The 14711-nt window shown below is 43.3% G+C and overlaps 1 protein-coding gene across 9 annotated transcripts in view; it reads right to left on the bottom strand.

Annotated features, from left to right (window-relative positions):
- The window catches only part of LOC110529510 (ephrin type-A receptor 7), a 76219-nt gene that overhangs the window by 36072 nt on the left and 25436 nt on the right, over positions 1-14711 (bottom strand). For all 9 annotated transcript variants that reach the window (XM_036984909.1, XM_036984906.1, XM_036984908.1 and 6 more), the window contains exon 5: positions 12858-13193. In XM_036984909.1, coding sequence (XP_036840804.1) covers positions 12858-13193 — 336 coding nt within the window. The remainder of the gene's footprint in view (positions 1-12857; positions 13194-14711) is intronic.

The raw sequence follows: 14711 nt of genomic DNA on the forward strand, positions 1-14711 counted from the left end.
TTTGGAGGATTTCTGGATTTTGATATTGTTTTTTGCGTTCAGTGCCGAAGTGGTCGTCTGACTCAAACTCATTATGATTTCCAAGTGTGATGATCTGAACAAAGGGGAGGGGGTGAAGCAGGGGGTTGAAGACATAATTAGTTCCCCTCACTGCAGGAGACAGACAGTGTGCTGATGAGACAATGAAAGAGTGAAAAAACAGACCTGTCAATCTGCCTCCTTTCTTTTTATCTCACAAAACAACAGTGAGTAATGCTCACAGACCCGGAAAAAAATCTCGGTTTCTCGCTGCTACCAAAATACATTCTTGTGTGATACAACATACAAGTCCTGCCAAAGCCCATCCCATAAGACAATCTGTGATTTTTCCCAAGCTGAATTCAAAAGAAGAAAATAAACTCTGAAAAGTAGGTAGTTGTTTTCTTGTTGCAGACGTTGCAGCTCATTTTCTTCAACTCTTCTCTCTGTATAAAAGTCATGGTGACAAGCTGAAATAGACTGCAAATGGATATCAAATGTCTAACCTCAGGCTGACGGAACCGTTTTCCAGTGTGTGGCAGTCTAGTAGATAGAGTTTTCCCTGTCAACCTGGGTTAAACTGTCTGGATCGTAAGTAAATTATCCCACTAGTCTGCACCCAGAGCAGTGCTGGGAAAATTCCCTCTGTGAAAGAAACAATCCACGAAGGTCTTGAAATTGGTGGTTGGCTTCGTGGAAGTATGTGTTTTTTTCTCTCTGGTCGATGGGGATTTGGTCACTATCAGGCATCTATGACATGCATCACTATTTAGGTTTTATTTCCAAACTCCTTTAAGTTCTTCGACAGGAAATGAAACACTTGAATGCCTACGCTGCAAACTGCTGGAGCCCTTTCCAGCCAGGGGATCTAGCATGGACGAGCATGTGTTCCATATAAACACAGTGTCTGGGAGTCACAGGTGCATGCTGAGCTGGTGTGTGTGTGTCTCAGAGAAAGAGAGAGTATATGAGTGTTTACTGGGGCCTCACAGTCACCCCCATGGGCAGCAAAGGGGCGTACAGACTCTGCATACCAACACAAAGGCCAGCCTCACTCAGTCTGCTCTACTTAAAGCCACTACAAACTTTACACAAACAAAGCGATGTAGCAGTGTTTTTTAAGTACTCTATGTACTTTTTTATGGCGTAAAAATGTTGGAACAGACCGTATAGGACGCTCCTTCGCTCTGTTTGCGTAGGGTGTGTAGGGCCCTTTGCTGGTCAACTAGATTGAGCAGTGAGTTGCAACTTCTCCAAAGGATCTCCCTGGTTCATCGTAAACTAAATTTGTGTTTCAAGCAAAAGGTGAATATCTTAAAGGGATTGTTCGGGATTTTGGAAATGAGGCCTTTTATCTACTTCCACAGTCAGATTAATTAGTGGATAACATTTTTTTCTAGCGTTTGCGCAATTGCCAACTACCCTTAGCTCAATGACTAGAATTCGATGAGAATAGCTACTACAGTGCCTTCAGAAATCATTCACACTGACTTTTTCCACAATTTGTTGTGTTACAGCTTGAATTTAAAATGGATTACATTTAGATTGTTTGTCACTGGCCTACACACAATACCTCATGATGTCAAAGTGGAATAAATGAATACAAAATGAAAAGCTGAAATGTCTTCAGTCAATAAGTACTCAACCCCTTTGTTCTGGCAAGCCTAAATAAGTCCAGGAGTAAAAATGTGCAATAATAATAGTGTTTACCTTGATTTTTGTTTGACTATCTCATCTCTGTATCCCAGACATACAATTATCTGTAAGGTCCCTCAGTCGAGCAGTGAATTTCAAACACAGATTCAACCACAAAGACCAGGGAGGCTTTTCAATGCCTAGCAACTAACTATTGGTAGATTTTAAAAAAAGCAGGCATTGAAAATCCCTTTGAGCATCGTGAAGTTATTAGACTTTGGAGAGTTTATCAATACACCCAATCACTAAAAAGATGCAGGCGTCCTTCCTAACTCAGCTGCCGGAGAGGAAGGAAAGAATGGCACCGGAAGGGATGGCTGACGTTTTACATGCTCCCAACTAACTATGCTATTTTGTTTGTTTTTTTGTTCGATGTTTTGTTGAATCCTACGCTCGTCGGATGTGGCAGGGCTTGAAAACTATTATAGACAACAAAGGGAAACACAGCCGCAAGCTGCCAGTGTGAAAAACGGAGTTTAAAAGTAATTGGCTATGGTGTATGTAAACTTCCGACTTCAACAAAGTTTACATACACCTTAGCCAAATACATTTAAACTCAGTTTTTCACAATTCCTGACATTTAATCCTAGTAAAAATTCCCTGTCTTAGGTCAGTTAGGATAACCACTCTATTTTAAGAATGTGAAATGTCAGAATAATAGTAGAGAGAATTATTTATTTCAACTTGTATTTATTTCATCACATTCCCAGTGGGTCAGAAGTGTACACACTCATTTAGTATTTGGTAGCATTGCCTTTAAATTGTTGAGTGAAGTTGGGTGAATTTTGGCCCACTCCTCCTGACAGAGCTGGTGTAACTGAGTCAGGTTTGTAGGCATCCTTGCTCACACACGATTTTTCAGTTCTGCCCACAAATTTCATATAGAATTGAGGTCAGGGCTTTGTGATGGCCACTCCAATACCTTGACTTTGTTGCCCTTAAGCCATTTTCCCTCAACTTTGGAAATATGCTTTGGGTCATTGTCCATTTAGTGCAACAAGGCACTAAAGTAATACAGCAAAAAATGTGGCAAACAATGAAGTTGTGTCATTAATACGAATCCAATACAACACATTACTGAGCACCACTGTCCATATTTTCAAACATAGTGGTGGCTGCATCATGTTATGGGTATGCTTGTAATCTTTAAGGACTGGGGAATGGAATGGACAAGCAACATCCTAGAGGAAAAACTTGTTCAGTTGCTTAGGTACAGTTTTGACTTAAATCTATGGCACGACCTGAAAATTGTTGTCTAGCTATGATCAACAACAAATTTGACAGAACTTGAAGAACTTTGAAAATAAAAATGGGCAATTGTTGCACAAAACCAGGTGTGGAAAGCTCTTAAAGACTTACCCTGCTGTAATCGCTGCCAAAGTATTGACTCATGGGTGTGAATACTTATGTAAATGAGGAATTTCTGTATTTAATTTTCAATACATTTGCAAACATTTCAAAAATACGTTTTCACTTTGTCATTATGGGGTACTGCATAGATGGTAGAGAAAAAAACAAGGGGTATGAATACTTTCTGAGGACATTGTACCTCTAACTTACTTCATACTGGACGCAGAGACATACAAATGGTATTTACAAGTTCATCTGAACTCTATCCCTTTAATACAGTTGTTACAACATAATTTCATTCAGCCAAACATTTATAAATGTATCCATTTATCACCATGAATATGTACATTAACAGTCAAAGGTTTGGACACAGCTACTCATTAAAGGGTTTTTCTTTATTTTTACTAATAATGAAGACATCAAAACTATGAAATAACACATATGAAATCTTGTAGTAACCAAAAAAGTGTTAAACAAATCAAAATATATTTTATATTTGAGATTCTTCAAAGTAGCCACCCTTTGTCTTGGGGCTCCCGAGTGGCGCAGCGGTCTAAGGCACTGCATCTCAGTGCTTGAGGCGTCCCTAAAGATACCCTGGTTCGAAACAAGGCTGTATCACAACTGGCTGTGATATGGAGTCCCATAGGGCGGTGCACAATTGTCCCAACGTTGTCCAGGTTTGGTCGGTGTAGGCCATCATTATAAATAAGAACTTGTTCTTAACTGACTTGCCTCGTTAAATAAAGACAGCTTTGCACACTCTTGGCATTCTCTCAATTAGCTTCACCGGGAATGCTTATCCAACAGTCTTGAAGGAGTTCCCACATATTCTGAGCACTTGTTGGCTGCTTTTCCTTCACTCTGTGGTCCAACTCATTCCAAATCATCTGAATTGGGTTGAGGGCGGGTGATTGTGGAGGCCAGGTCATCTGATGCAGCACTCCATCACTCTCCTTCTTGGTCAAATAGCCATTAAACAGCCTGGAGGTATGTTAGGTCATTGGCGAGATGGAATGACGTATCACTGCAGAATGATGTGGTAGCCATGCTGGTTAAGTGTGCCTTGAATTCTAAATAAATCACATACAGTGTCACCAGCAAAGCACGCCCACACCATCACACATCCTTCTCCATGCTTCACGGTGGGAACCACACACGTGGAGATCATCCGTTCACCTACTCTGCGCCTCACAAAGACACGGCAGTTGGAACCAATAAACTCAAATTTGGACTCAACAGACCAAAGAACATATTTTCACAGGTCTAATGCCCATTGCTCGTGTTGCTTAGCCCAAGCAAGTCTCTTCTTCTCATTGGTGTCCTTTAGTCGTGGTTTCTTTGTAGCAATTCGACAACGAAGGCCTGATTCACGCAGTCTCCTCTGAACAATTAATGTTAAGATGTGTCTGTTACTTGAACTCTGTGAAGCATTTATTTGATCTGCAATTTCTGTGGCTGGTAACTCTGATAAACTTATCCTCTGCAGCAGAGGAAACTCTGGGTCTTCCTTTCCTGTGGCGGTCTTCAATGAGAGCCAGTTTAATCATAGCACTTGATGGTTTTAGCGCCTGCTCATGAAGAAACTTTCAAAGTTCTTGAAATGTTCCTGATTGACAGACCTTCATGTGTTAAAGTAATGATAGACTGTCATTTCTCTTTGCTTATTTGAGCTGTTCTTTCCATAATATGGACTTGGTCTTTTACCAAATAGGGCTATCTTCTGTATACCACCCCTACCTTGTCACAACACAACTGATTGGTTGAAACATATTAAGGAAAGAAATTCCACAAATTAACTTATAACAAGGCACAACTGTTAATTGAAATGCATTCCAGGTGACTACCTCATGAAGCTGGTTGAGAAAATGCCAAGAGTGCAAAGCTGTTATCAGGGTAAAGGGTGGCTACTTTGAAGAATCTCAAATATAAAATATATTTAGATTTGTTTAACACTGTTTTGGTTACTACATGATTCTATATGTGTTATTTCATAGTTTTGATGTCGTCACTATTATTCTACAACATAGAAAATAGTAAAAATAAAGAAAAACCATGGACTGAGTAGGTGTGTCCAAACTTTTGACTGTTACTGTATGTATACATCTTGAAAGCGCGGGAGGTAATTACACACTTGGCGTTACAGACAAGCGTTACATACTAATGCTGAACACATTCTTGAACAACTCAGAGGTACACAATAAGTGCCACCTCATTGAAAGCAAGGGTTATGCATTGCCAAATCCATTCCTCTATATAACAATGCAAGCATTGTCTCTGAACCTGTGTTGAGTCATTTTTATCAGTGCTAACAATATTTTCATAATTTTTCATTAGCGTTGCATTGTTCCCGGGTCATGCTATTAGTTATCCCAGCCCTCGTCTGGTATGTCCGCCCAGCCAACAACTACTTCAATTAGGACCTGTCAGTCAAAGAAACTCATTAATAAGAGTCCATCCAATTTTGAATGAACTATATTAGTGTTCCATTTTTGTCCTACTCTTTGTAAGGACATTTATTTCACTGAGCTCGTAATCTGCACTACATGGACTTGTCCTGTATGCCAGTATGTCATATATGCCAATGGTCTTAAAGGATTGAGATGTGAGGTAAAACGAATGATTGAGTCCTGGTCCTTGACATAAACAGTGAAGATTGGAAGATGATCAGGGAATGATCCAGTAAAAAGTTCAGTTGCTATGTTGCTACGGTGAACAATAGGCAGCCTGGGAAAAACTTTGCCTCCAACTTTGTTTGCAGTTTCGCAGGCGTCTAAATAATTAACTGGTCTCCATCCTGACTTCTGCAAGGAGACACCAGCTAGAAGATGAAACTGAATAGGAATGGGCACCGGAGCCTTTTAACTTTGACAAGATTCCCAGTTGGGGAAAAAACATAATCATGAAAAAGTTGCAGCTCCTGGCAAATAACACAATTTTCTACAAATGTTCACGCATAACAACACAACACTCTCAGACACACACAAACACAAAAGCCTAGACTGAGAGATTGATAGATATTGCTTTCATCAACGTCATCACAGTTTAGAATGACTAAGGAATACAAAGTTATTATTATTTTTAAATGCTATTAAGTGGACGGTAACAACGCACTGGGCACAGACGTCAATTCAATGTCTATTCCACATTGGTTCAACGTAATTTAATTGAAATGACGTAGAAACAACGTTGATTCAACCAGTGTGTGCCCACTGGGAAATGTCTTTCACAGCTCTTCCACACAGTCGGTCTGCAACGGTGTCTGTAAAAGTGTCCTTTCCAAGGCAGAGAAAGAGAAACAGGACTGTCATTCTGACAGGGTGCACGGAGAGCTTAAACTCTGTGTGTTCCCATAGAAAAGCCCCTCTGCCACTGGGCTGTCCACTGTGGGTGACCAAGTCAAGGGGAAAGACGGAACACTGTGGGGCTACTGTGAGCTAAAGCTCAGTCATGCACGGCAGATTCAGGGGGATTTAGGTGGCTCGTCTGCCAGCAATAAAAGACTGAAACAGGATACTTGGGAGATTAATTACCTAGATAGGCCACGATAATGCCATTTAAATGGGAAAGTAATTAAAGTGCACCTTCCATGAAAATTATTCATTGCTGACGGATTGGGTGACAGACAAATCAGGAGGCATTTACAGAAAGCAACAGGTTAAGTGCCAGAGAGCTTGTGCTTCGGGGAGACCAGCGCTGTCTTATTGCAGCTGTTGAATCGGACTGCTTTGCCCGGCTCTCATCAAATTACTGCATGTGGAGGGGCAGAGCAAAAAGAGAGAGAAAAGAATGGGCTCCCAGGTAACGTAAAACCACAGACAAACGCTAGAAAGGAGTATCCGCTTAAGTAGAAAATTACACCGGCTCGGGTGGTGGAAGTCAGTGGGGAATCCTCCGAATCAATCAATCCATTCTGTTTAAGGCCACCATGACAGATTAGGAATCAATCAATGGGCCTTATTGTTCCCAAAAGTGTTACTCTCACCAATGCATTCAGCAATATCCATTTTGTGGTGATGAAGTGTGGATAAAGTGACCGTATAGATTACCGCTGGAGAACCTGAGAGTATCGGCTTGCATGGTTGCCCTAGAAGTCCAAATACTTCACACTCCCAACATTTATCTAACTAATTTCACTGTGTTAAGGGAGATTGATTATCCAATCATTACACTAATACTTTTATGTTGCTGTACACCTTCATACAAATGACTGACATCAGACAGTCAAGTAGTCCTGACAACACTAGCAGGCCAACAACTTTGTTGAAAGGGGGATATTTGTTTCTCACGCAAAGCCAGAGCAGAGAGGCTTTTCAGATCAAAGTGAAATGCTTAACTTACATTCATGCGTGCTAGAATGCATATTTCCCTGGGTGAATTGGTAGCAAAGGGAATAGCGTGTTCTTCCCTTTGAATGTTTAAATAGGTTTGTTCACGAGGGCACTCCAATCTCCTTTATAGTACCAATGAAGTTAATCAAACAATAGTCCTGAAGGAGATTCTCTCAAAATAAACAAATAAGCAATTGTTTTATCTGAATCCATTCATCTATAACAATTTATTAAAGAAAGGCTTCCTATATTTTCCATACACTTCACCTCAACAGTTCCACCATGAAAGATGATGTCATAAAGAAAAAAAGACAACCCCAATCTTCATCTAGGTGTAAATAATACATGTTGCTTAGTTACAGTATATCCCAGTCCCACTCTGACTCATGCATGCTAGAGGGCTCTGAACACAAACAGCATTGCTCAGCGATAGTAGAAGTTTCTTTCTGATCGCTGCTCCTGGCTAATATGAGGAGTCAGCATTCAAATCATTTCCCACAGCGTTTCCCTTTCTCTCTTTATGATATTGTTTAAGCCTCTTGCTGCTCGTACCTCAACAGCATCATCATCTGTGGCTGAGTGTCCCGCCACCACAACACTCCTATAGCCATTCCACTTAACCAATTCCAATCTTATTTCTACCTTGTTCTCCAGTGAATTTTCTGTCTGAGATGTGCACACACACTCTGTTGAATAAATATGAATGGTTATTCCATGAAAGGTTCCCACTCACTGGCTCCTGACAGAACAGAAGGCCTTGTTTACAAGTGTGGCGGCATGAAAGCAGGCGGAGCACGGAGGACCTTCGAGGATGGCTCTGTAGAGTTGTCCAGCAACAATAGAGCCCTGATTGAAATGCACTCTCTGTCTAGCTAGCCTAACTTTCCACGAAAAGACCTTCCGGAAAAACTCCACATCATCAAGATGTGATGACACATTTCTATTCATTCACCTGTGGAGGAGATGGTGAGGACTCGAGGGGGGGGGGGGAGTCGGATAGAAATCAAGATGATGAACTTGCACTGTGTCTCCAACAGTAGCTATTTAAACACTGAGATGAGAGGTAATTAGGTTTTACTTGGAACAATAAGCACTCAGCACCTTGTACAGTTCCCCAGCTCCACGGCTGCAGCCTGCCTCATCACAGCCTCACTCCACACACTTCCTTTGGTATAATTAGGGGAGGTGTGAATTCCTCGTCAGATGGATCACCATCTGCATTCGAGCAGCACTGCGGAGCATTCCTTCCCCCAGTCAGTCCCTCTACTCCTCTCCTCTAGCTCCCTCTCCTCTCTTCTGCACAGGCTGATTATCATGCAGGAGAAGAGATAGGCACCACCCGCTAGAGGGTTTCTCCTCTCCCTCCTCTCTTTAAGACATTTTCTGAACCACAGCTCTCTCTCTCTCTCTCTCTCTCTCTCTCTCTCTCTCTCCCCCCCCCCCCCCCCCCCCCATCCCCCATCCTCCATCCCCTTCCCCAGGAAAGGTTAATCAATTCTGGATGATGAGCCGTAAAGGGTTTAATAATGCAGTCATTCTTTAACGATGTGGCCATGCATGCTTGCTCGGAAAGGGGCCATTGTTTTAGGAAGCGCCGACGTTCCAATTACAAAGCGCTGGAGCGTTCCCTAACGGCTCCGGGAAGAGCAGCCGGACACAGTGAGGGGCCAGTGCTAAGAGCTGAGCAGGACGGGGTTAATGTCTGGCCTTCTACGTGCACAACAACACTCTGATTCTTCTTGCTCTCTCACATGAAGATCTCACTAACAATATGTGTTTGCCCATCATCAAACTGAAGCCAAACAATCTCTTACATCCATAATGTTGAAATCAGTCATCATGTATCTAGGCTATAGGTTAATAAAACATATATCAACACATCTCATTACAATAAATAGTGGAGTGCATCTTAAACTAGCTTTGCCTCAAATAGTAGCCTACATAGCTTCAAATAGTAGCCTACATAGCTTCAAATAGTAGCCTACATAGCTTCAAATAGTAGCCTACATAGCTTCAAATAGTAGCCTATATAGCTTCAAATAGTAGCCTACATAGCTTCAAATAGTAGCATACATAGCTTCAAATAGTAGCCTACATAGCCTCAAATAGTAGCCTACATAGCTTCAAATAGTAGCCTACATAGCTTCAAATAGTAGCCTACATAGCTTCAAATAGTAGCCTACATAGCCTCAAATAGTAGCCTACATAGCTTCAAATAGTAGCCTACATAGCTTCAAATAGTAGCCTACATAGCTTCAAATAGTAGCCTATATAGCTTCAAATAGTAGCCTACATAGCTTCAAATAGTAGCCTACATAGCTTCAAATAGTAGCCTACATAGCTTCAAATAGTAGCCTACATAGCTTCAAATTCCTTCCTCATCAAAATGCGTCCCTTTATTTCCTTCCATTTATGACGGCTAAATATTCCTCAGGGTGAGCAGAGTAATTGTCTGTTGTCAACATGTAATTATAAGAGGCTTTGAGAGAGCCATGTGTTAATTGTTTTCCCTGTGTTTTCCTGCAGGTCTCCCTCCTTGCAGTGTCCATGTGTCCTTGGCAAGGCAACCACCAGCACCATCCAGCGTGTGTCTCTGTCATCAACTGTGTCACAGAACATACATCATTCCCTACAGTTCATCCCAAATGTATTCTGCTGCCTGGCAGCAATTACCATCTTCTTCCACCCATTTCTCTCTCTGTAACCTTCTGGCAATTTAAGAATGGAGGTTGTCGCCATATTCGTTTCTCTACTTTGTTTATTTGATCTTTTCATTTCTCAATACATGCCAAATGTGGTACAATTTTCTATAGTGCAATCAAACGTTGCAGAATGTAACAGATACTGTATGAAGCTTCATCTTACTAGGAGAGTATCATAGCACCACAGGACATGGCTGGATGTGCAGGACTAACCCAAATCTTTCAGCAAAGAATTCAAAGACTTGCAGCTCTTCTCCATTTATTTATAAGGTTGGGTAGGGGTGATACTAAACCCCAAAAGAAAACATCCCTTTCCTCATTTCAGTTAGCCAGTAATCTGAAAGGTGCCTCAAAGTAAAACTTAAACGTATACCACAATAGCCTATGAGTGCCCCACATGAGTCCCAGAATGCTCGTACAAATGTAGGATCTTAATTTGATCACCCTGTTGCAGGAGAACTTTTAAACATTTAAAACTGGTAGTGTATTCAAGATTTAAAAATGCTTCTGAAGTTTGTAATTTCCACTTTTAAATGTCGGACTTCAGAAAAATGTATCGGCCCCTACAAAAATGTCCATGAATTATAATGCACATAATAATTCACATTTCCTGTTGGTGAAGGGTTATTTTCCTGCTGTAGAAAAGTGACTCAAATTAAAGATCCTACATCTGTAGACACTGGTAAGCAACATGGTTATGATGATAATATTCCCCATACTCTCTTTATATGCCACAATGGCTATGCAATCCTCTTTTTTAAAATGATTAAACCATACAATCTACTTGCCGTGAAGCCGCTCAACATTTATATTACATTCATTCATCTAACAGACTCCCATCCAGAGCGATCCAAAGGAGCAATCAGGGTCAACACCCTGCTCAAGGGCACGTCGACAGTTCTCCCACGAGGTCAAAAACAGGGACCTGTGCAGTCCTCTTTCAATAACACTAGTTAGTAGGTACTTTTTACGCCAACTGGATTTCATGGATGCTTGAGCATGATAGACAAATCTTGTTTGGTGGATCCATAGAAATAATAACAAATAAAAAGATCTAGTGCAGCCTTGAGTTGGAGTGTGTCACCCCAAAAAATACAGCATTTTAATTATGGTAGGTTCCCAGGGGCGTTTAGCGACACGCACTGTTTCCTATGGTAAAACTGGCAGCAAGCCTTGCTACATTAATAATGTTTGCCACCATAGCTCTGACGCACACTTTAAATTAATCTGGGGAATATGCAAACTGTAAATGTTGTGGATAATATCAGCCTATGATCATTAAAGCCAAAGTAGAATGCTTAAGGTACTTAAGGTGCATGTTCTCAATTGAACTTCACTAATGACTTCAGTGCAAAATACCCATATAATTCTGTCAGAATGTGCTGAGACTAAAGAGCAAACTTTTAACATTATATTGTATCCTAAAATGGCCATATTTGACTCGCTTATCCTGAACATCTAGAAGACCAAAAAATGCTGCATATGAACATTACTTACATTTCTTTGTAACGCAATCATGAAAGCAATTCCAGCTCACACCAGCCCTCATCAGCCCACACCAGCCCTCATCAGCCCACACCAGCCCTCATCAGCCCACACCAGCCCTCATCAGCCCACACCAGCCCTCATCAGCCCACACCAGCCCACACCAGCCCTCATCAGCTCACACCAGCCCTCATCAGCCCACACCAGCCCTCATCAGCCCACACCAGCCCTCATCAGCCCACACCAGCCCACACCAGCCCTCATCAGCCCACACCAGCCCTCATCAGCCCACACCAGCCCTCATCAGCCCACACCAGCCCACACCAGCCCTCATCAGCCCACACCAGCCCACACCAGCCCTCATCAGCCCACACCAGCCCTCACCAGCCCTCATCAGCCCACAACAGCCCTCACCAGCCCACAGCAGCCCACACCAGCCCTCATCAGCCCACACCAGCCCTCATCAGCCCACACCAGCCCACAGCAGCCCTCACCAGCCCTCATCAGCCCACACCAGCCCTCACCAGCCCACACCAGCCCTCATCAGCCCACACCAGCCCACAGCAGCCCTCACCAGCCCACACCAGCCCACACCAGCCCACAACAGCCCTCACCAGCCCACAGCAGCCCACACCAGCCCTCACCAGCCCACACCAGCCCTCACCAGCCCACACCAGCCCACAGCAGCCCTCACCAGCCCTCACCAGCCCACAGCAGCCCTCACCAGCCCTCACCAGCCCACACCAGCCCTCACCAGCCCACACCAGCCCACAGCAGCCCTCACCAGCCCTCACCAGCCCACACCAGCCCACACCAGCCCTCACCAGCCCACACCAGCCCTCACCAGCCCACACCAGCCCACACCAGCCCTCACCAGCCCACAGCAGCCCTCACCAGCCCACAGCAGCCCTCACCAGCCCACACCAGCCCTCACCAGCCCTCACCAGCCCACACCAGCCCTCACCAGCCCACAGCAGCCCTCACCAGCCCACAGCAGCCCTCACCAGCCCACACCAGCCCTCACCAGCCCTCACCAGCCCTCACCAGCCCACACCAGCCCTCACCAGCCCACACCAGCCCACACCAGCCCTCACCAGCCCACACCAGCCCTCACCAGCCCACACCAGCCCTCACCAGCCCACACCAGCCCTCACCAGTCCACACCAGCCCACACCAGCCCACATCAGAGGAATATTGAAGTTCCCCAGCACTTCTACTTTCTCTCAGTGTTCTAGGCAATTAAACTGAACTGAATACTGTAACTCTACGAGCCTACCTGCTTGACTGGTGGCGACGCTGACTGCGGCAAAAAGCCTCTGGGTGCGGCTGAGGTCAGAGACCCCGTTGACGGCCTCCACCTCAAAGGTGTAGTTGGCGTGGGCCAGTAGGTCCACCACATTTACGTAGGTGTCCACTAATTCCGCCTGCTGGGGGGAGTATCCCACGTTCCCCCCGCACGGCACGCACTCCTCGGGCTCCCAGCTGCAGCGCCGGCACATAATCCTGTAGGTGACGTCGTTGCGACCGCCCATGTCGGCCGGCGGGCTCCACTCCAGGCTGACGGTGGTCTGGTTGATGTTGTAAACCAGGTTCTGTGGTGCCGAGGGAGGTCCTGTTAGGGCAGGAGGGAAGACAATGAGAGGAGGGAGAGGAGGAAAGGCGGGAGACGATTTAATGAGGAAGAGGAGGGAGAGTTAAATAACAGAGTGCCAGGGAAGGAAAGTGACAGCCAACCATATGTGTGCACTGACTGGATCTGTGGTTCACCGTTCTGTTCTGTTCCCTCAGACTGAATTCCACGGGACATGCCAGCTCTAAGCCTGACACACAATTATGACAGAACTCAGATCTAAAAAGAAAAACTAGTGCAGGTCGTCAGAGGAAGTTAAATACAAGTAAGGTCAATGTAGAGGAGGTGCTGAAATAGAAATAACCCATGGAGACCATTATAATGCAAAATGGCTGCATTACTACCACTCTGATATGATGCTGTGCATGCTAAATATGAATGTTAATCGTTAGCCACTGGTCGTGTGCCCAACGTCATTTGTTTTCTCCCATTTAAGGGGTGTTTTCATTGTTAATCAGCAACAATTATGAATTATTAATGTCTGAAGTATTCAACATGGTAATGTCAAGTGTGCAACAGCATTTACTTTTGAGTGTGATTATCCTTTTATAGAGATTTGACCTATTGAAGGGTGTGAATGGCTCATGCCAGGACAAGGTAGACCCTTTTTGGATGCCCGTTCCCTTCATTCGATGGTCATGCATCCACAATTCACAAATCAGTGTTTACATTAAAACATGGAATAGGCCTATATGAAAAATGTAAGATTTGTAGGAATATCCCATTTTGAAATGATTAAGATGTCATTCATTACATTGTATAATTATTCATCCTGAATGGAGGATCAAAGGGAGGCATAAAGGGGCATTATTAGCTCTCCCTCAGTCCTCCCCAAAATAGAATTATCCCATGGTGAGACAAAGGGTTTCCTTTCCAATGAATTGCAGAGACACTAAACATTTGAGTAAAATAGGCAGACAGACAAGTCTGACTCACCACAGAATTTACAAGTGAAATTTAATCTCACAACAGCCTTACAACAGCCTATAGAATAACAATCAGTTCCAGAAAGTCTCCAAACTGCACTACACAAACCATTGCCCTCTGAACAGGGGGTGTAATGGCAAAGAATGACATTCCTCTCATAAAAACAATGATTTACAAATTGCTGCTTTTATCATTCAAATTCCAGCCCTTGTTTTTATGACCCAGATGTTTACATACTGTACACTTGAAATTGAGTTCTTGTTTTATAGCCCCCTTAATACACCATACAGATGTAGGATCTTAATCATACACAGTTTGCTACAACAGGAAAATAATCCTGCAGCAACAGGAAATGTGTATTAGAATTACTGGACATTTTTTGTAGGGGTTGACACATTTTCCGTTAGGGCAAATAATGTCTGACGATTGAAAGTGGAAATTAGAAACTTTAGAAGCCTTTTTCAACTTTGAATACCTACATCTGTAGATTATGATTTGTAATCTTTGTTCATTAGCATTTTTAAAAAACATCTAAAATTGTAAACGACTCCATTTTCATCAGAATGGTTCCTC

This window comes from Oncorhynchus mykiss, chromosome 8 (genome assembly GCF_013265735.2).
Source record: "Oncorhynchus mykiss isolate Arlee chromosome 8, USDA_OmykA_1.1, whole genome shotgun sequence".
Taxonomy (NCBI): domain Eukaryota; kingdom Metazoa; phylum Chordata; class Actinopteri; order Salmoniformes; family Salmonidae; genus Oncorhynchus; species Oncorhynchus mykiss.